We start from the raw sequence: 21020 nt of genomic DNA, 5'->3' as shown, positions 1-21020 counted from the left end.
TGATATATGGACAATTAAAAAGATAAATAGTATTTCAATAAACGTCTTAAAAGTCTGCCAGATATAGATAAGAAGTTGGGGATTGATTTGGCTCTGATAGTATAGCTAAGCTGCATGGATCAAGGAAAAGAAAATAACAAAAGGAATTTCGCAGTAATAACTGCTGGTGACAGATATACTGATAATTCCGTGACTTACTGTATTAGACAAAAAGCGAAAAGATCTACAGAGAAAAGAATATCCCTAAACTTCTCTTTTATTTCCCCAGAAACAAACAGCATTATAAAGAAAAAAAAAAAAACTCTACTATAGTTATCTATCCTCAACTGAATGCTAATCAAGTAAGGGCTAGAGAAAAAAAAACTGCAATAAAGAATTCATATACTTCCACAGTAATCTGCATCCACATACTCATTGCAATAGATCACTCAATATCTAGGAAAGCACTGTTACGATCAAATAAAAAGTACAATAATTTGCAAATGAAATGTAAACTTTATAAAAGAGAAAACTCCTACTGTGGTGGTTGTGGAGTAGGGGCACAGAACGTTGGTGGTTGGTGTGGTGTTTTCCAATCTTGTAAAACATTATCAACTCGCTTCCCCAGAGACACACCTTACTAGGGAAAGAGAGAGGCAGACTGGGAGTATGGACCGACCAGTCAACGCCCATGTTCAGCGGGGAAGCAATTACAGAAGCCAGACCTTCTACCTTCTGTAACCTTCAATAACCCTGGGTCCATGCTCCCAGAGGGCTAGAGAATGGGAAAGCTATCAGGGGAGGAGGTGGGATATGGAGATTGGGTGGTGGGAATTGTGTGGAGTTGTACCCCTCCTACCTTATGTTTCTGTTCATTAATCCTTTCTTAAATAAAAAATTAAAAAAAAACATTATCAACTCACCAATAAACATTATATTAAGTTTTTAAAAAGGGAATGTGTCCTGCTTCTTATTTCTTTTAAAATATTTTATTTATTTATTCATTTATTGAGTAGAGAGAGAAAAACTGAGATGAAAGGAAACAGAGAGGTAGAAAGGGATACCTGCAGCACTGCTTCAACTCTTGTGAAGCTTTCCACTGCAGGTGAGGAGACTGGGGGCTTGAACCAGGGTCCTTGCATATTATAACGTGTGCTCAATCAAGCCCCTCTGCTTTCTATCTTTCTCCACTTATATACTTGCTGAACTTACATTTATTTGCTGCTAAAAGAAAGCAACCATAAACACAGAGATTTTCAAATTCTTGCTAAAATAAAAACTATATATAGAACACTCAGGTGCATCAACTGTATAAGGTGATGACTCACAGCTGCAAAACAATCATGGGGTAAGTATGAGCAGGCCCTATCTTTGGTAAGGATGTCTTGGATAACATGAAACTCTTATTATTCTTTTTGAATATTCTATATATTTATTAATGAGAAGCATAGGAGGAGAAAGATAGATCCAGACATCACTCTGCTACATGTGTTGCCATGGATTGAACTCAGGAACTCATGCTTGAGAGTTCTATGTTTTATCCACTGCGCCACGTCCCAGACCACAAAGCTCTTATTATTCTAAGCACTCATATCATGTTGCCTAATGGTAGAAATTAAGGCATAAATGAGCAAGAGATCAACAAATGGAAATCATTGGTGTTACTCTGAAAGAGTGAAACAAAGCCAGGATATTAGATCCATGCCATGTATTTTCAAGCCTTTTTACTAAGTTGATGTATGGCAACTGTTGTGTAAGAGCTGAACATTCATAAACTCTTCATTTATTATTCTGTTCCTTAAGTAAAGAAAAAATAGACCATCCTTCCCTGTAAACTTGGTAAAAGAGTAATGTGGTTTGAGAATTGCTGCTATAAAGAAGACAACTGTAAACAGAGATTGTCAAATTCTTGCTAGAACAAGAGCTGAACAAAGAATATATCTGAAAATACGTCTTCACAGAGTGAAAAAAAAAAAAATCAATGGACTTTCAAGATTCATTATGGAATTTATTTTCCGAGGTTATTTCCTTCCTTCCTTCCTTCCTTCCTTCCTTCCTTCCTTCCTTCCTTCCTTCCTTCCTCCTCCTCCCTCTCTCACCTTCTCTCTTCCTTTTACTTAGATTTCTTTAAGGTATTAGCAGACATTGATTGGTAGGGAGACTAAGTAATTTTTGAAGTCTTGGGAAAGAGCTATTGGCCATGGGCTTTATTAACTAGAAAAAGAAAAATGATTTGATTTCTATGAATCCACAGTACAGCACAAACTTCCTATTTTTATGCCACAGAATGTTTTCACATCTCTGGAAAGGGAGCTATACCTTTAGATGTTACAGAAATTGTTCAAAATTTTGTTAAGGGCCAGGAAAAAAAAACCACCTCAGTGTTCAAGTCACTACAGAGAAAACAGAATTCACAACAAGTCAAGAAACGAGGCTAATACTTGATTTTAAATAGGCTCTTTCTATATTTGTGGATCACAGAAATAATTCCTCCTCAAATCTTTGCATTTAAAAGACTTAGACTATACACACATTTAGGAGTTGTTTTTGAACAACTCAAGTTATACATGTCAGGTGAAATGTACATATTAGAAAAGTTAAAGGTGCTAACACACATCAGAATCAAGGTAGCCTGTGTCAAGTGTTCCATTCAATTTAAAATATCTGTAGAGAAAACACGTTTCCAATACGGAGCTGAAATGTTAACCAAGTGTTGATGAGTGTGCCACAGCAAACCTGACACATCAACAGAAACACTCTCTACTGTACAGAATCCAACTATAAGAAAAAAATTTAAATTTCCAAGGCATCTTATCACTACTGACCTTTCAAACTTAGTCTTTAAACTTACTGATACATTAATATTGATTTGTAAAGGTTCTGAATAAGTAGCATGACAAAACACAGTTCCCTATTAGTTTGCCTTTGCAGAACAAATCCAGGACTAAGATGGGTTCTTCTACTTTCCCAGTTTTTTTAAATATTTATTTTATTTATTTATTCCCTTTTGTTGCCCTTGTTGTTTTATTGTTGTAGTTATTATTGTTGTTGTCGTCGTTGTTGGATAGGACAGAGAGAAACGGAGAGAGGAGGGGAAGACAGAGAGGAGGAGAGAAAGATAGACACCTGCAGACCTGCTTCACCGCCTGTGAAGCGACTCCCCTGCAGGTGGGGAACCGGGGTTCAAACCGGGATCCTTATGCCGGTCCTTGTGCTTTACGCCACCTGCGCTTAACCCGCTGTGCTACAGCCCGACTCCCCTTTCCCAATTTTTTAATAGTGACTGTATACACAGCTCTTTCAGATATTCCTAAAACAAACACATTATTCCTCTATAAAAAAAAATCATACATTTTCCTAAGTTTGCTCTAGCTGAAAAATCATCTAAGTTCAAAGTTAAGTGGATAGATTTGCACTGGCCTACTTCAGACGTATGAATCTTTCATAGGGACAACCCATTTTCACTTCATAAAGGACTTAAAGTGTGTGAAGAAGTTAGCTGGAGAACAAAGAGGATCAGATAAGTGGCTAAGCTGTGGTATATATACATAATGGAATACCACTCAGATAGTAAGAATGAAGTTACCTTCTTCACCTCATCTTGGAGATAAGCCAGAAAGAGAAGGATGGATTTTGGATAATCTCACTCATGGGCAGAACTTCAGAAACAAGAACAGAAAGGGGAAACATAAAGTAAAAATTGTACTGGTGGTGTCTTGCACCAAAGCAAAGAACTCTGGGAAAGAAAACCAGAAAGGGAATTTGGGGGATGGGCTAGAAGGATATGTTTTTCAGGTTCTGGTACATAATGGTCATAATTTGGGAGGGAGAGTGTTTTTCAGACATCTATTTTGGTGACATAAGAAACTGTAGCCATGTGCCAACAACTGTACTGTAAACCATTAACCTCCCAATAAAAAAAATTAAGGAAAAATATAAAAGAAGAAAAAGTAAAAAGAAGGATCAGCAAGGTATGACTTTACAACCTTCTTGGCAACCAAAACAGAGAGAAAAAAAAACAGGTCTGAAAAAATAAGATTTTTTGTTGATGGTAATCATTTTAATATTATTTTAAAATATTTCTTTCCGAAAGAGAGAGAACCAGAGTATCACTCTGGCACATGTGATGCTAGAGATCAAATTCAAACCATGCATGAGTGTCTTTAATCCCACACAGCAACTCCCAGACCATGAAAGACTACTTTTAATAGATATTTTTAGGAAAAATTTTCATTCCGATTAAACAGTTCATGAAAAGCTGCAAATACCCTAATACCATGTAAAATTTGAGTATGAGAAGAAAAAGACAACTCTAGGTATCCATCTAGGGAATTATTGACAATAATTATTCTTTGTATTTGGGAATAACATTTCAAATTAAGTTTATGTTCTATGGTCTGAACATTTGAAGGACACAAAATCACACTCTTATTTTTTACTTTTATCAAATAACCGAAGTTTTCTGTCTTTTTCTTTTCCTTCTTCTTCTTCTTGTTTTTTTTTCCCCCCCAAAAAGGATACACATTACCGCTGCAATCAATACAAATACAGGATACTCTATCTAGTTGTGGTAGGAATGAGTGTAATCTTTCTGGAGATTATATTGGAACTTAGAACGGTTTATGATTTCTTCAAATTCTACTCAAAAATCTATCTTTGGGGCATAGGAAAGTGAGGGAAATTTAAATAGGATATTATTGTGCTGATCTTTCAGATAGTAAATCCAAATTGTTAACAATAGTCAAATCACAAAGTAAGTTTTAACACATTCATGTTTGATAAACTGTGCAGTTTTTATAGTCAATCGTTATTGTCAGACACTTAAGTGCTTTGATCAGACTTCACAAGAATCCCATGAAGCAAGTTCTTTTATTTGATCCTACCTCACTGGTGAAGAAAGAAGGATATTTAGTTAATTTTCTTTTTTTTTCTTTTTTTAAAAATATTTTATTTTATTTATTTATTCCCTTTTGTTGCCCTTGTTGTTTTATTGTTGTAGTTATTATTGTTGTTGTCGTCGTTGTTGGATAGGACAGAGAGAAACGGAGAGAGGAGGGGAAGACAGAGAGGGGGAGAGAAAGATAGACACCTGCAGACCTGCTTCATCGCCTGTGAAGCGACTCCCCTGCAGGTGGGGAGCCGGGGTTCGAACCGGGATCCTTATGCCAGTCCTTGTGCTTTGCGCCACCTGCGCTTAACCCGCTGCGCTACAGCCCGACTCCCGTTTAGTTAATTTTCAAGGGTCACAAAACAGTAATGGTCCTGAGATTCCAAATAATCCCAGCATCAGAGCCCACACTATTCCTCTCTATACCTAAAAACTATTGTGTGTGTTACTTTTCAGACACTACACTAGATTTTTTAAAAAGGAATTTCAACATATACAAGCACAACTGATGCCTGGTTTTCTTTTTAGAAGAAATGCAAATTCCTTCACAAAAAGGAATTTAAATCCTTTTTTAAATTTTTTTTTAATGTCCTAAAATAGTTTCAAATAGCATTGATTTGTTTTTCAAAAACATGATAGTATTTCCTTGTAAATGTAAAAGAGAGGCAGGGGAAGTTTATTTAATAAAAGAGTGAACTAGAGCATCACCCTAGCAAATGCAGTGCCAGGGATCAAGCTCAGAAGTACATGCATGCAGGTCCTGCACTCTACCACTGAGCCACTGCTCCCTTACCCCCACCTGCTGGTATAATCTTCTTTCTTTTCATTTCTTTTCTTTTTGCCTCCAGGGTTATTGCTGGAGCTCGGTACCTGCACTATGAATTCACTGCTCCTGGAGGCCTCCCCACCCATTTTTGTTGCCCTTGTTATTTTTATTGTTGTTATTGCTGCCAGATAGGACAGAGAGAAATGGAGAGAGGAGGGGAAGACAGAGAGAGGGAGAGAAAGACAGACACCTGCAGACCTGCTTCACCGCCTATGAAGTGACTCCCCTACAGGTGGGGAGCCAGGGACTTGAACTGGGATCTTTGCGCCAATCTTTGCGCTTCATGCCATGTGCGTTTAAACCCACTGTGCTACCACCTGGCCCACCCTTCCTTCCTTCCTTCCTTCCTTCTTCATTTCTTTTTCACGTAATTATTATATTTTTAATTGCTACCAGGATTACTGCTGACACTTGGTGCCAGCACTTTGAACCCACAGTTCCTAGCAGCCATTTTTCCTCTCCCCTCCCCTTTCTATTTTATTTGCTATGACAGAGATACACTGAAAGAGGAGAGACAGAGAGACACCTGAAGTGCTCGCTTCATTGTTCCTGAAGTGTCCCCTCTGCAGGTGGAGAGCAGGGGCTGAAACTTGGGCTCTTGCACATGGTAATATGTGCGCACAACTGGCTGTGGCACCACCTGCCCCCCCTAATTTTCCTTAAGAAAGAAAGAAAAGATGTACTTATTCACTTATTTATGAGAGAAAGAACCAGAGCATCACTGGTACACATGATGCCAAAGACTGAACTCAGGACTTCACACTCTGAAGTCCAACACTCTAGCCACTGCACCGCCTTCTGGGTCACTAGTGCAGCGTTTCTATAGTTCACTATCACTGGTATTAGCGGAAAATGCAAATAGGATGGTTGTCCTCATTACTTTTCTTCAGTACTGTGACGTCCATACACACATATTCTTAATAATCCCATTGGCAGAAAGCAATCAAAAGCCACCCTGAGGCCTCTAGATGTATTAGCAACCTTTTCCTTTTTACTTTATGGTAATGATATTTTCTGACTATAAAATAGTCTAAATTACTTTTTTGGCGCACTTGGTAGAACATACACATTGCTATACACAAACCTGGGTTCAAGATATCGGTTCCCATTTGGAGGGGAAACCATCATGACTGGTGGAGCAGTGCTGGCAGGTGTGTCTCCCTTTTCTATTCTCCCTTCTTTATTTCTCTCTGTTTTTATAGGAAAAAAGAAAAATAGGGGCTGGGCGGTAGCGCAGCGGGTTAAGCGCACATGGTACAAAGCACAAGGACCTGCATAAGGATTCAGGTTCAAGGCCCCAGCTCCCCACCAGCAGGGGGAGGTCGCTTCACAAGCAGTGAAGCAGGTCTGCAGGTGTCTATCTTTCTTTCCCCCCCCCCGTCTTCCCCTCTTCTCTCCATTTTTCTCTGTCCTATCCAACAATAACAATGGCTATAACAACAATAACAACAAAAGGGCAACAAAATGGGAAAAATGGCCTCCAGGAGCAGTGAATTTGTAGTACAGACAGACACTGACCAGCAATAACCCTGGAAGCAAAAAAAAAAAAAAAAAAGTAAGTGGCTGCCAGGAACAGTAACATCATGCAAGTACTGAAACCCAGCAATAATGTCGGGAGCAAAAATATAAAATAAATGACTTTTCTTAAATTTTTTATGTTTATTTACTTATTGGAAATAAACAGCCAGAAATCGAAAGGGAAGGGGTTGATAGGAAGAGAGAGACACTTTCAACACTGCTTGGCCACTTGTAAACCTTCCCTACTGCAGATAGGGACTAGAGGCTTGAACTTGGGTCCCTGCACATGTGTGCTCAACCAGGTACACCACCACCTAGTCCCTTTTCTTAAATTCTTTAAAAATGTTTTCCTGGGAGTTGGACAGTAGCGCAGCTGGTTTAGTGCATCAAGGTGCCGGTTCGAGCCCCTGGCTCCCCAACTGCAGGGGAGTCGTTTCACAGGTGGTGAAGCAGGTCTGCAGGTGTCTTTCTCTTCCCCTGTCTTCCCTTCCTCTCTCCATTTCTCTCTGTCCTATCTAACAACGACGACATCAATAACTACAACAACAATGAAAAACAACAAGGGCAACAAAAGGGAAAAATAAATAAATAAATAAATATTTTAAAAAATTTTTTTTAAGTTTTCCTAATGACTGTCTGGGGAAGCCTAGCTATCTTTGAACTGAACAAACTGTTTTGCCCATGATGTTTAGGAATCTAGTACAGAATGTCAAAGCCAGCTGATTTTTAAAAAATATTTATTTATTTATCTTCCCTTTTGTTGCCCTTGTTTATTGTTGTTGTAGTTATCATTGTTATTATTGATTTCGTTGTTGTTATATAGGACAGAGAGAAATGGAGAGAGGAGGGGAAGACAGAGGGGGAGAGAAAGACAGACACCTGCAGACCTGCTTCACCACCTGTGAAGCGACTCCCCTGCAGGTGGGGAGCCGGGGGCTCAAACTGGGATCCTTATGCCAGTCCTTGCGCTTTGCGCCACCTGCGCTTAATCCACTGCGCTACCGCCCAACTCCCAGCCAGCTGAATTTTTTAAAAAGCAGCCAACGCACTGAATAGAGAAATCACTAATTAGGAAGTATTAGTATCATTTGATTTATCATCCTGCTTCAAAGTTCTCCCCCTCAGACAATAGAGAACATTATGTATAAGATTAAGCTTAAATTAACAAGAAAATACATTCACAAGTTTAAACATGCATAATCCAGTCTGTAGCAAATTTAGACCTAAGATTAGGAAAAGCTGTTTCCAATGCTAAAGATCAATGGAAAACACACTCTTGCAGTAGAGCACTGGCTTGAGAAACATAAGCATGAATTAAGTTAGTCTTTTTTGTCTTCCCTTTTATTCTCTTTCCTCCCTTCCTGGCAGGTCACCTTCAAAAACCAACACAGAGTGGGGTAATAGTTCACCCAGTAGAACAAACATATTACCATGCACAAGGGCTCGAGTTCAAGCCCCTGGTCTCCACCTGCAGAGGGGAAGCTTCATAAGCAGTGAAGCAGTGCTACAGGTGTCACATTACTTCTCCATCTCTATCTCCCCCTCCCCATTCCATTTTTTTTTTTTTATCTCTATCTAAAGGAAAGGGGAAAAAAAAAGGCGGGTGGAGGAATGGCCACTAGGAGTGGTGGATTCATAGTGCAGGTACCAAGTCCCAGTGATAATCCTGGTGGCAGAACAAACTTCAGTGGACATATACTCCCAAAATTTTTATTTTTATGAATTTAGGCTGGTTTACAGTTTTAAATTCAAGAACTAAAGTAACTAAATTAAAGTTGCTGCCTTGTCAAATTAATATCTTTCTTGGCCATCTGTTACTTTTCTATCATCTTCTCCAAGATATAAAGTGAGTCTCAACAGCATTAAATGTATACTACAAGATTGTTTTGCGTTTTAAGCAGATGTGTACTTACACTAACGTCTGACTATAAAGCACTCCAGGGTATGTAATTATTGTGCTGACAAGTAGGAATTCACAATACAGGTAACCAAAATACATATAATTCAAGTAACTCATACATTTAGTCAGAAATGGTGCATACCCACCCCTTCCTACTTGGTATATACTCATTATATCCAGAAAAGCATACAGCTTTAAAATACTCTTTTCTTTTTTTCTTTTTTTGCCTCCAGGGTTATTGCTGGGGCTCGGTGCCTGCACCATGAATCCACTGCTCCTGGAGACCTTTTTTTTTTTTCCTTTTTGTTGCCCTTGTTGTTGTATTGTCATTGTGGTTATTATTATTGTTGTTGTTATGGATAGGATGGAGAGAGATGGGGAAGACAGAAAGGGGGAGAGAAAGATAGACACCTGCAGACCTGCTTCACCGCTTATGAAGCGATGCCCCTGCAGGTGGGGAGCCAGAGGCTCAAACCGGTATCCTTACGCCAGTCCTTGTGCTTTGCACCATGTGCTTACCCACTGTGCTACCTACCACCTGACCCCCTTAAAATACTTTTTAGGTAAGTAAGAGAAAAATAATTTTACTTCATTTAGTTTTCTTAGCTAAAACAATTGCAAATGCTTACATGGAAAAAAGCATTAGAAAGTCATTAAGTCATCAATAAAATATGACTTCTCATGCAAGCAAAATAGCTCACCTGGATAACATACCTGCTTTGCCAGGCAGGCAACCCAGGTTCAAGTCTAGCCCCTATCACACCGGAGGAAACTTAAGTATTGTGGTGTCTTTTCCTTGCTCTTTGTGTCTATATCTACTTTTCAATCTTACAAAGTCAGAAAGTTAGCCTGGATCAGTAAAGCTGGGCAATGATTGTGTGTGTGTGTGTGTGTGTGTGTGTGTGTGTGTGTGTGTGTGTCTCCTGTAGAGATAGCATAAATAAGATTCTACAGTAAAGGGATAGGTGGTGGCATACCCAGTTCAGCATACACGTTACCATATGCAAGGGTTCAAGCCCTCCCCCCACCAACTGGAGTGGGCCTACAAGTGTCTCTCTTTATCTCCTCTTCCCCTCTTAATTTCTCTTTGTCCTATATCCAATTTAAAAACAGAAGATGGAACTAGGCAGTGGCACACCAGATTAAGTGCACATAGTACTAAGCGCAAATACCTACACAAGGATTCTGGTTTGAGACCCCGGCTCCCCACCTGCAGGAGGGTCACTTCACAAGCGGTGAAGCAGCTTTGCACATGCTGTCTCCTTCTCTATCTTCCCCTCCCCTCTCAATTTCTCTCTGTCCTATCCAATTAAAAAAAAAAAAAGAAAGAAAAATGGCCTCTAGGAGCAGTGGATTCATAGTGCTGGCACTGAGCCCCAGTGATAAGCCTGGAGGCAAAAATAAAATAAAATAAAATAAACAGGGGAAATTAGAAAAGGAAAAAAAGGAAATGGCCCTGGGAATGGTGGATTTGCAGTGCTGGTACCAAGTCCCAGTGGTAACCTTGGTGGCAGAGGAAAAAAAAAAAAAATTCTAGAGTAAGTATGAAAAAATAGAGGTACAGTACTAAAATATCTGCACTGCTATTTGTTAAATCTGTGCAGCTACAGGTGGCTCCTTCCAAAATAGGTCAAAATTTAAAGACATGAAAACTTGATTACTGATAAATTTATTTCCAATTTTATCACCAGAAACTTAGAATAGCTCAGATATAACCTGAAATCCAGAATAAAGGTTTACCAGAGAATATTTCCTTGCAAAGATTTCCTGATATCCACACACTTACTATCTTTCTTACAATCCTTATAGCAAGAATAACCATTTCAACCATTTTCAACCCCATTCTGTTGTATAATCTACTGAGTTTTACCTTGCTTTGCTCTGGATGCTTCCCTCATTCCTTACCTCCCTCTGTCCTACTTAAGCTAGTGATTTACCCTTATAAGCATTTCCTTGGCCCTCCCCCTTCAAACTTACTTCAGAAAATTCCCCCCTGATTATATATGTAGTCTCGGTTATAACCTGCCCTCTGTGCTCTCTGTCTCCACCCATGTTACTGAACACTACTAGTGAGCACACAATCATGCCAACTCCACTTTATTATTAAGTTTGTCTGGATCCTTTTAGCTGCTGTCTACTCACTATTGTTTTTCCTTTGTATTTATCACCCCCACTCCTATCCTTCTCAAGTCCCCAGTGCTGTCCTACCATTTAATCTCAGTAGTAATTTCTTACCTAGTTCACTGAGGAAACTTGGGCTGATCAAATCTTCTACCAACCGACTGGTACTCCTCTTGTTTGAGAGACTTGTTTGTGCTGCAATCTGAGCAGTTTATGTTCCAAACTTAGCCTCAGGGTGAGTCGGATTCAGCCCCCACCTATCTGTTCAATGATTCTCCTGCTTTCTCTGCATCACCAATTTCTCACACTGTGCTGGACAATCTCACCAGCACACAAGCATGATGTAGTTTCTCCCCTCTTAAAACAAAAACAAAAACAAAACAAGACAAAACAATCGGCAATAGTCATACTCTTCCCTCAGCTATTTCTTTACTTCCCTTAAGAGTAAAACTAGTCTTAAATTTTGCCTAGATTTGCTGAATCCAAATCAGGTTCTTGGGACCCTGCAGCATTGAGCAGCTGATCCCTTCTTCCTTGAGACACTTCCAGAATACTGCAGTTAGCACCCCGCCTACCTCACTGCTATTCCTCTTAATCTCTCACTGGTTCCTGCTTATCTCAGATACTTCGGTGTGGTCCATCCTTAAAACTCACAGTGGGATTTGTTATGCTCACTCCCCAAGTGACCTCATCCCACCTCAGAGCTTCCAGTGCTATGGCCCGGCCCTTCAGTTTATGGCAATCTTCTGATTCCACTCTCAGATGTCCAACTGCCACCTGCACATTTCCAGATGGACACCTGCAACATAACATGCCTATAAATGAACTTCTCATCTACCCTTTAAAACTTGTTCCTCCTAAAGTGTGCCCCTCTCAAAAAAAAAAAAGTTTATTTTCTACTTCTGGTGGCTCAGGTAAAAAAATCTTCGAAACTTCTCTTCTCACAGCCATATCCAATCCATCAGCAAATCTCTCTGGTTCCACCTTCAAAATACAAGCAAGGCTTTCTGAGTTCTTTGCGTATTTTTGGTTTTAACATTTTGATAGACATGTGATCTGCAAGTATCTTTTCCATTTGCTAGGTTTTATCCTTAGCTTTTTTATGTTGGGTGATCAAAAAGAAATTGTAATGTGTATGCCACCACGACTCCTCTACATGCTGATTTCCATGGATGCATATGCTATAAACAGCACTACTTTAATATTAATGCACCCAGAAGCTGCCACTTCTTACCACTTGTGCCTCCAGACCCTGATCCAACGCCACCACCACTTCCTGTCCGAATTATTGGAATTGTTTTCTGACAGGTCTCCCCGCTTCCAGTCCTGACCACTCCTTTCCCAGGAGCCAGTATCCATTTAAGACCGTAAACCAGATTAAAATCTCCTTTTCTATTAAGAATAAAAACTCAAGTCCTCACACTGGAGACCCCTTACTCTCTCTGCTCTCACAACAGTGCTCCCCCCAAATCCCAAGCATACTCTTCCTCAGTGGCTCTGTACTGTTTTCCTCTTGTGCTTCCCCCCTTCCTTCAGTAAACCATCACCTCACCTTCCTCAGACACCTACTCAGAAGTCACCTCAGTACCCTCTCAACAGTACAGACCCTAAGTCAGCATCCCTATACTGCTTTATTTTTCGCCTGAGCACTTGTCAAAATCTGACCTAAGCCTGCAATATGTAAGCTTCATGATGGCAGGGGCTAGTTCCACGTTGTCACTCCTCTACAACAGTCCCCGCACGGGCACTGGAAAATATGACTGCTGAATAAACAAGTGACACCTTCCAGATGGGAGAGGCTGCTGTAGCATGGAGAGAAAGATTACAGTAGATCAGAAGATCTGCATTTGAATCTGATTACTGGAGTAGGAAGTAGAAACCATTCAAAGCTTCACTGTCACAAAGTATAAAACGACTAGTTAAATCATTTAACTTCTGGTTCCTTCTGCTGGGAATGCTGAGTGAGTACCAAGCGAAGTTAAGTCCTAGGAAAGGCTGTGCACCAGGCCTGGGGTATAGGCCTCCCACAGCAAAAAGAATCCATCTTGGTATCTCATTCTCCCACTCTCTAGACATAGATGAGGAACCAGAACTCTACCCAGTGATTCACGCTCTCTACAGAACATGCTTCACATTTAGCAAAATGCCTTGTAAAGTCTACCCCTTAGTACAATAAAAACCCAGTTAAGAATTTGCTGACTCAGGTAGGTAAAGAAAACTACTACAGGTAAAGACTGAAGAAAAAAATCTGAGGAGGGGTGCAGGGAGGGCTGGGGAGAGAGCATAATGCTTACTGAAAACTACTGATGCCTGAGGCAGGCAAAGGTCCCAGGTTCAATCCTCAGTAACGTCACAAACAAGAGCTGAGCAGTACTCTGATAGAAAGAAAGGAGGAGCCAGGCGGTGGTTAAATGCACATATTACAGGGCTCAAGGACCTGGGTTCAAGCCCCTGGTCCCCACCTGCAGGGGGAAAGCTTCACAAGTGGTGAAGCAGGGCTGCAGGTGTCTCTCTGTATCTCTCTCCACTCCTTCCCTCTCAGTTTCTCTCTGTCTCTATCCAATAATAAGTAAATATATATATTTTTAAAAGTAAAGAAAGGAAGAGAGAGAGCGAGAGTAGGGGTGGGGTTGGGGAGAAAGCAGGAAGCAATGGTCAGCTGGATTCTTGCATTTTTCCCCTCTAACCCCCCACAGGAAGAAACCCCAGGCACCGGATCCTCCAGGACAGCAGGGGGTGCCCTGGGCCCCAGCTCCTTCCCGGGACTCCACAGCTGAACCTCCTAAGTCTACCCCTTCAGTACCTGCTCCTGGTGAAAAGCAAAGGGGGTGAAGCAGAGAAATTCATCTAGGGTCAGAAGCTGGCCCTGGCCCCTCTCCCCCCACACTGGTCTCTCCTGAGGTTGTGACTCCAGGAAGCAAGAGTGCTGATTCTAAGGGCAGAGACATGGGCCCTACCAGCTGGGTCTTCCTGCTGTCCCTTGTGCTGGGGATCTTGGGTGAGGCCCTGGGGTGAAGAGAGTCACCGGAAGGGCCAGTCCTAGGAGAGGCTGCGTCTCCCATTCTCTCCTTTTCTTTCCCTAGGCACAGATGAGGAGAAGCCAGAGAATCTCCTGGAGTCAAGTGAGGCGACCCATCCTTAAATGGCGGGACCAGGGGAAGGGAATTTGTGCCCAGGAAGAGAGAGGACACTGGTTTGGGAGATGAGCAGGGGGGCGAGGGGTGCAGGACGAGGGGTCAGGGTTCTGGGAGGAAGGCATGCCTGTTTCCTCTCTTGCAGTCTGTGGGCGGCCGGCAGTCTTGACCAGCATTGCCTCGGGCAGGGAGGCCACCGCGGGGCAGTGGCCCTGGCAGGTCAGCATCCGCCAGGGCCTGTCTCACGTCTGCGCTGCCACCCTCATCTCAGAACAGTGGGTGCTAACGGCGGCCAGTTGCTTCTGGTGAGTGCTGGCCCTGTTTCAGAGAGGCCCGTGGTGGGGGCTGAGGGGACTGGAGATGCTAGGAAAAGGTCACAGAGAAGTTTCTTTTGCACTATAAACAGTATGCTGTGTCTTAGAAGTCAATTCAGGGGGGTTGGGCGGTAGCACAGCGGGTTAAGTGTACATGGCATGAAGCGCCAGGACCTGCCTCGGGTAAGGATCCCGGTTCGAGCCCCCGGGTCCCCACGTGCAGGATGGTCACTTCACAAGCAGTGAAGCAGGTCTACAGGGGTCTATCATTCTCTCCCCGTCTCTCTCGATTTCTCTGTCCTATTCAACAACAGCAGCAGCAATGGCAACAATAACGACAACAAGGGCATAAAAATGGGGGGAGGGGAATGGTGTCTGGGAGCAGTGGATTCCTAGTGCAGGCACTGAACCCCAGCAATAATTCTGGAAGCAAAAAAAAAACAACAACAACAGTCAATTCAGATGCTCCCAGCCCTGGATTGCAGTGCAACTATTCTAGAGACTTCAGGCTTCTTTGTATTTTACAATCACCTCAATTGAAATGAGTATCTGGAGTCAAAGGGCTGACTCACTGGGTGGGTAGGCTATGTGTACCTTGCCATGCTCAAGGTACAGGTGTGAGCCCTGGTACCACAGCAGAGTATCATGGCACCTGGGGAAGTTCTGGTGCTGCAGTATCTCCCCCCTTTCTCTGCCTTTCTTTTTATTAGTTTTACCAGGGCACTGCTCAGCTCTGGCTTACGGTGGTGCTGGAGTTATTGCTGGGGATCAGTGCCTGCAAAATGAACCACTGCTCAAGGCCATTCCCCCACCACCCTTGCTGAGAGACAGAGACATCTACATCACAGCTCCAACATTTGTGAAGATTCCCCACTGCAGATGGGGACCTGGGACTTGAACCTGGGTCCTTACACACAGTAACTTGTGCACTCCAACAGGTGTACCACCACCTAGCTCTAGGCAATCTTTTTTTTTTTTTTGAATAGAGACAGAAAGAGAAAGAGAGATACCTGCTACACTTCTCCACTATTCATGAAGCTTCCCCCCCTTCAAGTAAGGACTGAAGACTTGTACCTGGTGCATGGTAACATGTGTACTCTACCAAGAGATTTCTTTTCTAGTGCCAGAGATGAGACTGTGTGTGTAGAATCCAGAATGAAGCCCAGACACCTTACAGACAATGCTATTTGGGGCTTCCTGGACCCAATTTCTGATAGGGCTGTGCAGAACTCCCCATACTAACAAGCAGTTCTTCAATACCAGCAGGGAATCCAAGAATTAAATTCAGTTTTGACACTGTCTACCCAGAGACAGTCAGGTTCCACACGTTAAAGATGTAGTGCCCCAAGACTACTTTCCACTTCAGAAGTCAGTTCTGCGTGTGCTCTGCCCAGTCAGCTACAGGCTGGAGGTTCCCAAGACCTTCTCAGACTTCAGTGCATATTGCAAGCCCAGATTACTATTACCTGTGTTTCTCACTGACTGACTGTAAATCACTAGTTCCCAGGACCCTCTCCTCTGGTTTGATTAATCTGCTAGGACAGCACACCAGAAATCTCCTTACTCATTAGATCATGGATTTATTTCAGATGTTGTAACTCACAAACTCCCAGACAGAAAGTGACACAGAGGCCAAAGTATGAGGAAAGGCTATGGGGTGGGGTTTCCATGTCCTTTCCAAGAATACCATTCTCCCCCAAATCTCCATTATGTTCACCACCCCAAAAGCTCTGCAGAACTCTCCTCTTGGGTTTCTATGGAGGCTTCATTACATTGTGGTGTGTGACTGATGAACTCATGGTTCATCAACCTTCGACCCCTCTGTTCCCTTGAGGCCAGGGGTGGGACTGGATGGTCTTCTCTTCAAATTACTGGGTTGTCAGAAAAATCATGACACAGTTTTTGTACAGAAAAACATGACACAGAAAAATACAGTTTTTCCAACAACTCTGTAGTTTCCCAGGTGACCAGCTCCAATCAGGTGCTCACCAAAGGCCACCTGATAATTTAACAAGTGACATGTTCATCACTCAAAACTCAGGAAACTTAGGGGGTGGCTGAGAGATTTAAAAACCAAGAGTGTAGGGGGTTGAGTGGTAGAGCAGCAGGTTAAGCGCACATAGCACAAGAACCAGGGTATGGATCCCAGTTTGTGCCCCCGGCTCCCCACCTTCAGGAGGGTTGCTTCACAAGTGGTGAAACAGGTCCTTAGGTGTCTAGCTTTCTTCCCCTCTCCTCTCCATCCATTTCTCTGTCCTATCCAGCAACAACGACATCAATAACAACAACAATAGCCACAACAACGGTAAAACAAGGGCAACAAAAGGGGAAAAAATAGCCTCCAGGAGCAGTGGATTTGTGGTGCAGGCACCGAGCCCCAGCAATAAGCCTGGAGGCAAAAAAAAAAAGTGTGTGTGTGTGTGTGTGTGTGAGAGAGAGAGAGAGAGAAAGAGAAATAGAGAGAGGGAGAGAGAGAGAGAAAGGAATACATTATGGTCATCTGAATGATCAAGTATGTATTTTCCTATATCACAATATTACAGCCTATAACCTGTGAGTCACCAGGTAGCTGCTTGTTTTCCTAAACTCATCCTGCTCTATTCTAGGCTTATTTCTAGAAACTGAGGAGTTCTTTCCCACTGACAGGGCCTTTGCATACTCTAGTCCTTCTGTCTATTTTATTTTTTCTCATGGCCCTTATCTTTTTGGACTCAATTTTAAAAATAATTACTCAATAGGATCATCCTGTGTCATCCAGTCCAAAGATTCTTCCCTCTACCTTTACTACCTTGAGAATTCTACTGGGGAAGATAACATAATCATTATGCAAATGACTCTCATACCTGAGGCTCCAAAGTCCCAGGTTCAAGCCCCTATATTACCATAAGCCAGAGCTGAGTAGTGCTCTGGTATGAAAAAAATTAATTTGTTCTTCAACTTTTATCATCATTTTTATCAGTGATTTAATATTGATTGAACAAATTATAAGATAAAAGAGTAGAATTCCACATTGTTCCTATAACCAGAGTTCTGTGTCCCCATTCCCTCCATTGGAAACTGCAGTCATTCTCCCAAGATCACAGATATGGGTGGACTAATACTTCTATAACTATCTATATTGATATATATTTGCTTTTATCACCATTTTAAAATTTGGTTCTGTCTGTCACACAAGCTGTATGCAGGCTCTCAACATAAAGAAAGGCCCATGAGGGCCAGACTACGTCTTAGTATTACTTATATTCTCAGACGATGGAACTTACTGAAGGAATATATGCTTAACAGCAATCTTCAAAGTGATTGGCTCTGGTATGACACTTCTTGGCAAACCTTACTAGAAACTCCACAGTGCCTGTTCTTCTTCCTTCTTCTCAGGTCTAAGGACACCAGAAAATATCATGTACTGATGGGGTCACTGCAGGCCTTTGGTCGCCCAGACACCAAAGCTACGCTAATACCAGTGTCCAGAGTTGTCTCCTACCCTGACTTCCAGGAAAACACATCTAGCACCATTGCTGTGGCAGAACTGGCCTACCCAGTTTCCTTCAGCCCAGCAGTCCTGCCCATCTGTCTTCCCTCATCCGCATTCCAGCTGAAGAACTCAACCTCCTGCTGGGTAACTGGATGGGACAATCACTGTAAGAATAAGCAGATTTCATTTTTCTGAGCTCCTTTTCCTCAACTGACATTCTCTCCCCTACTGCCTATCCCATCCCAGCACCAGATACATGGTGCTCTCCAAGCAATTAATCTGAAGTACTGCAGACTTCAAATTTTCTTGGCATTGTACCTTCCCTTTGTCTCTTTCTCATTTTGTATGCTACATAAACGTAATCTCTGCTCATATACACCTGGCTTTGCTCTTGATTAGTAATAGAGGTAAGACCTTGAAAGTGAAAATGATATCAGGTCACCTGCTCTCCATGTTGGGTTCAATCCCAAGTATGAAAAAGAAATGAGAGAGAGAGAGGGAGGGAGAGAGAGGGAGAGAGAACACAATGAACTTAGAGATGATGGCTGTGCTCAAAGATATTTGGAATAGGGAAGAGTGGGAGGGGTGTTGGTAAGTAGAAGAAGCATGTATGAAAACATTTTCAGGAAAAGTACAACTGCTCAGCCTAAGTCCCGGGTCTGACCAGGAGAACAGACCCTCATTTCTTTATCAATGGTTTTAGTTTCTCTCAGTATCAGGTCTACTCATTTCTATATAAGAATAAAAAGGGAGTCGGGCAGTAGTGCAGCGGGTTAAGCGTAGGTGGCGCCAAGTGCAAGGACCAGCATAAGGATCCCGGTTCAAGCCCCCGGCTCCCCACCTGCAGGGGTGCCGCTTCACAAGTCTATCTTTCTCTCCCCCTCTCTGTCTTCCCCTCCTCTCTCTGTTTCTCTGTTCTATCCAACAACGATGACATCAATCATAACTACAACAATGAAACAACAAGGGCAATAAAAGGGAATAAATAATAAATAAATAATTTTAAAAAAAGAATAAAAAAAATACTCCAGGGGGCCGGGTGGTGGCACACCTCGTTAAGCGTACACATTACAGTGTGCAAGGATCCAGGTTCAAGCCCCAGTCCCTACCTGCGTGGGGGTTATGGGGAAGCTTCACTAGTGGTAAAGCAGGATGTGGGTGTCTCTCTGACTCTCTCCATCTCTATCTCCCCCTTCTCTCAATTTCTGGCTGTCTCTATCTAATAAATAGATTTAAAAAAATAACCCAAAGTCAATTTAATTTTTGTATTATTTATGGCTTGGGGCCTTTCTAAAATTACAAGTTACACTTCTTTTTTTGTGCTGCCTGAGCAGAAGCAACTGTCTTCAGCCTTGTTCGAAACCAGGGAACTTAGCCTTTAGCCTTTATGTCTTAAACCAGAATTCCAAATGTTGTCAAACATGGTGACAGGATAGTTGAATTCATATGTGTCCCTGAAAACCAGAAGCATGAAATCTGTTTCCAGGACTGAAAGTTAGTTCCTAAGTTTTAAAAGGGGCCTTTACTCTTCTTCTCTGTTCAGCTGTCAGGATTTCTAATAACCTGAAGATGCTGAGAGTGCCCCTCAGTCATCTCCAGACATGCAGGGACTACTATCAGGAGAGTTTGCTGCAGCCAGTCCAGCCTGTCCTCAGTGAACCCACGATCTGCTCCAAGCCCCTGGCGTCACAGAGAGATCACTGCATAGTAAGAATCTACCCTGTTGGTGCCTTTCAGAACCCCTATATTCCCCAGCACGCTTCCTTCAAGCCTCCTCTCAACAGAGCTCCCGAGTAGACCCAGCCGTGCCTAAGTGGGTCTCAGTTCATGACTATATCAGAATATCCCATGCCCCTGTGCCCCATGTACCGCTTTTCTCCCTCAGGGCAGTAAAGGAGACCCTCTGATATGTAAAGTGGAGGATTTCTGGGTCCTGGCAGGAGTGGTGAGCTGGACATCAAACTGCCTCCATAGCAGTGAGCCTGCAGTATATACAAACATCAGTTTGTACAAATCTTGGATTGAGAAGTTAGCCATCTCATTTACTAACTTTTCTGCTACCCACCATCTGCACTTCTCTGGGCTCTTCACTGCTATGCTTCTGCCTTTCATTCTAGGGGGCTGCAATAACTGAGGTAAGTATGGGTGAGGATGAAGTGGCAATTAAGAATGAGGGAGGCCAATGTGATTTGGGCAGATGACCTCACCAATGTGCCCTGGAGCCCCACCTCCCCAAAGCCCTGCCCCACTAGGGATAGAAATAGGCTAGGGGGATGGATCAACCTGTCAGTACCCATGTCCAGTGGAAAAGCAATTAACAAAAGCCAGACTTCCCACCTTCTGCACCCCATAATGATCTTGGGTCCATGCTCCCAGAGAGATAAAGAATAAGAAAGTTTCCAATGGAGGGGATGGGGTAAGGAACTCTGGTGGTGGGAACTGTGCAGAACTATACCCCTTTTAGGCTATGGGCTTGTCGATCATTATTAAATTAAAAAAATGAGAACGGGGTAAATTGTAGAAATTGATTTGCAGATTCAGCGAGACTAGTGCAGTTCTGCTACTTTGTTTAGCCATATCTTCCAGAAACTTATACTGTTTCTTGCCTTTTTCCTCAGGCCAACAAGGAAAGCAAGATCTCCAGCATGAATAAAGTTTGATTGTTTTTAACAATCACTTTTCATACTCATTCTTTGGTGAACCTAGTGACAGAGCGTGGGGAAATACAAAAACACAGCTTTAGGTCTGAAAAGAATCTGGAAGTCTCTTGACCCAACCAATCCACACATTCCATAGAAGAAGCAGGTCAGTTACTTTGCCCTTGGCTAAATTAAAGATGAAAGCCATCCAAGCTAGGATTAGACTGGG

The 21020-nt window shown here is 42.4% G+C and overlaps 2 protein-coding genes across 5 annotated transcripts in view; one reads left to right on the top strand and one right to left on the bottom strand.

The window, feature by feature from the left end:
* Positions 1 to 21020, bottom strand: part of SH3D19 (SH3 domain containing 19) — a 217774-nt gene that overhangs the window by 149117 nt on the left and 47637 nt on the right. The gene's annotated exons all lie outside the window — the stretch shown is intronic.
* LOC132534754 (putative serine protease 45) lies at positions 13937 to 20828 on the top strand. Its single transcript, XM_060179198.1, has 7 exons — positions 13937 to 14230; positions 14316 to 14354; positions 14512 to 14671; positions 18056 to 18318; positions 19696 to 19859; positions 20038 to 20287; positions 20771 to 20828. Exons 1-6 carry the CDS (start codon positions 14179 to 14181, stop codon positions 20284 to 20286), a joined length of 927 nt encoding a protein of 308 aa, XP_060035181.1. The 5' UTR covers positions 13937 to 14178; the 3' UTR covers position 20287; positions 20771 to 20828.

This window comes from Erinaceus europaeus, chromosome 19 (assembly GCF_950295315.1).
Source record: "Erinaceus europaeus chromosome 19, mEriEur2.1, whole genome shotgun sequence".
Classification (NCBI taxonomy): domain Eukaryota; kingdom Metazoa; phylum Chordata; class Mammalia; order Eulipotyphla; family Erinaceidae; genus Erinaceus; species Erinaceus europaeus.
This window is presented reverse-complemented; position numbering and strand designations above follow the sequence as displayed.

What these genes read in the sequence shown, in the direction of transcription:
- LOC132534754 (XM_060179198.1), top strand. Translation starts at nt 14,179, where the DNA reads ATGGGCCCTACCAGCTGGGTCTTCCTGCTGTCCCTTGTGCTGGGGATC. An exon ending in CCTTGTGCTGGGGATCTTGG is followed by an intron (nt 14,231 to 14,315) that starts GTGAGGCCCTGG and finishes TTCTTTCCCTAG; the next exon opens with GCACAGATGAGGAGAAGCCA. An exon ending in ACGGCGGCCAGTTGCTTCTG is followed by an intron (nt 14,672 to 18,055) that starts GTGAGTGCTGGC and finishes CCTTCTTCTCAG; the next exon opens with GTCTAAGGACACCAGAAAAT.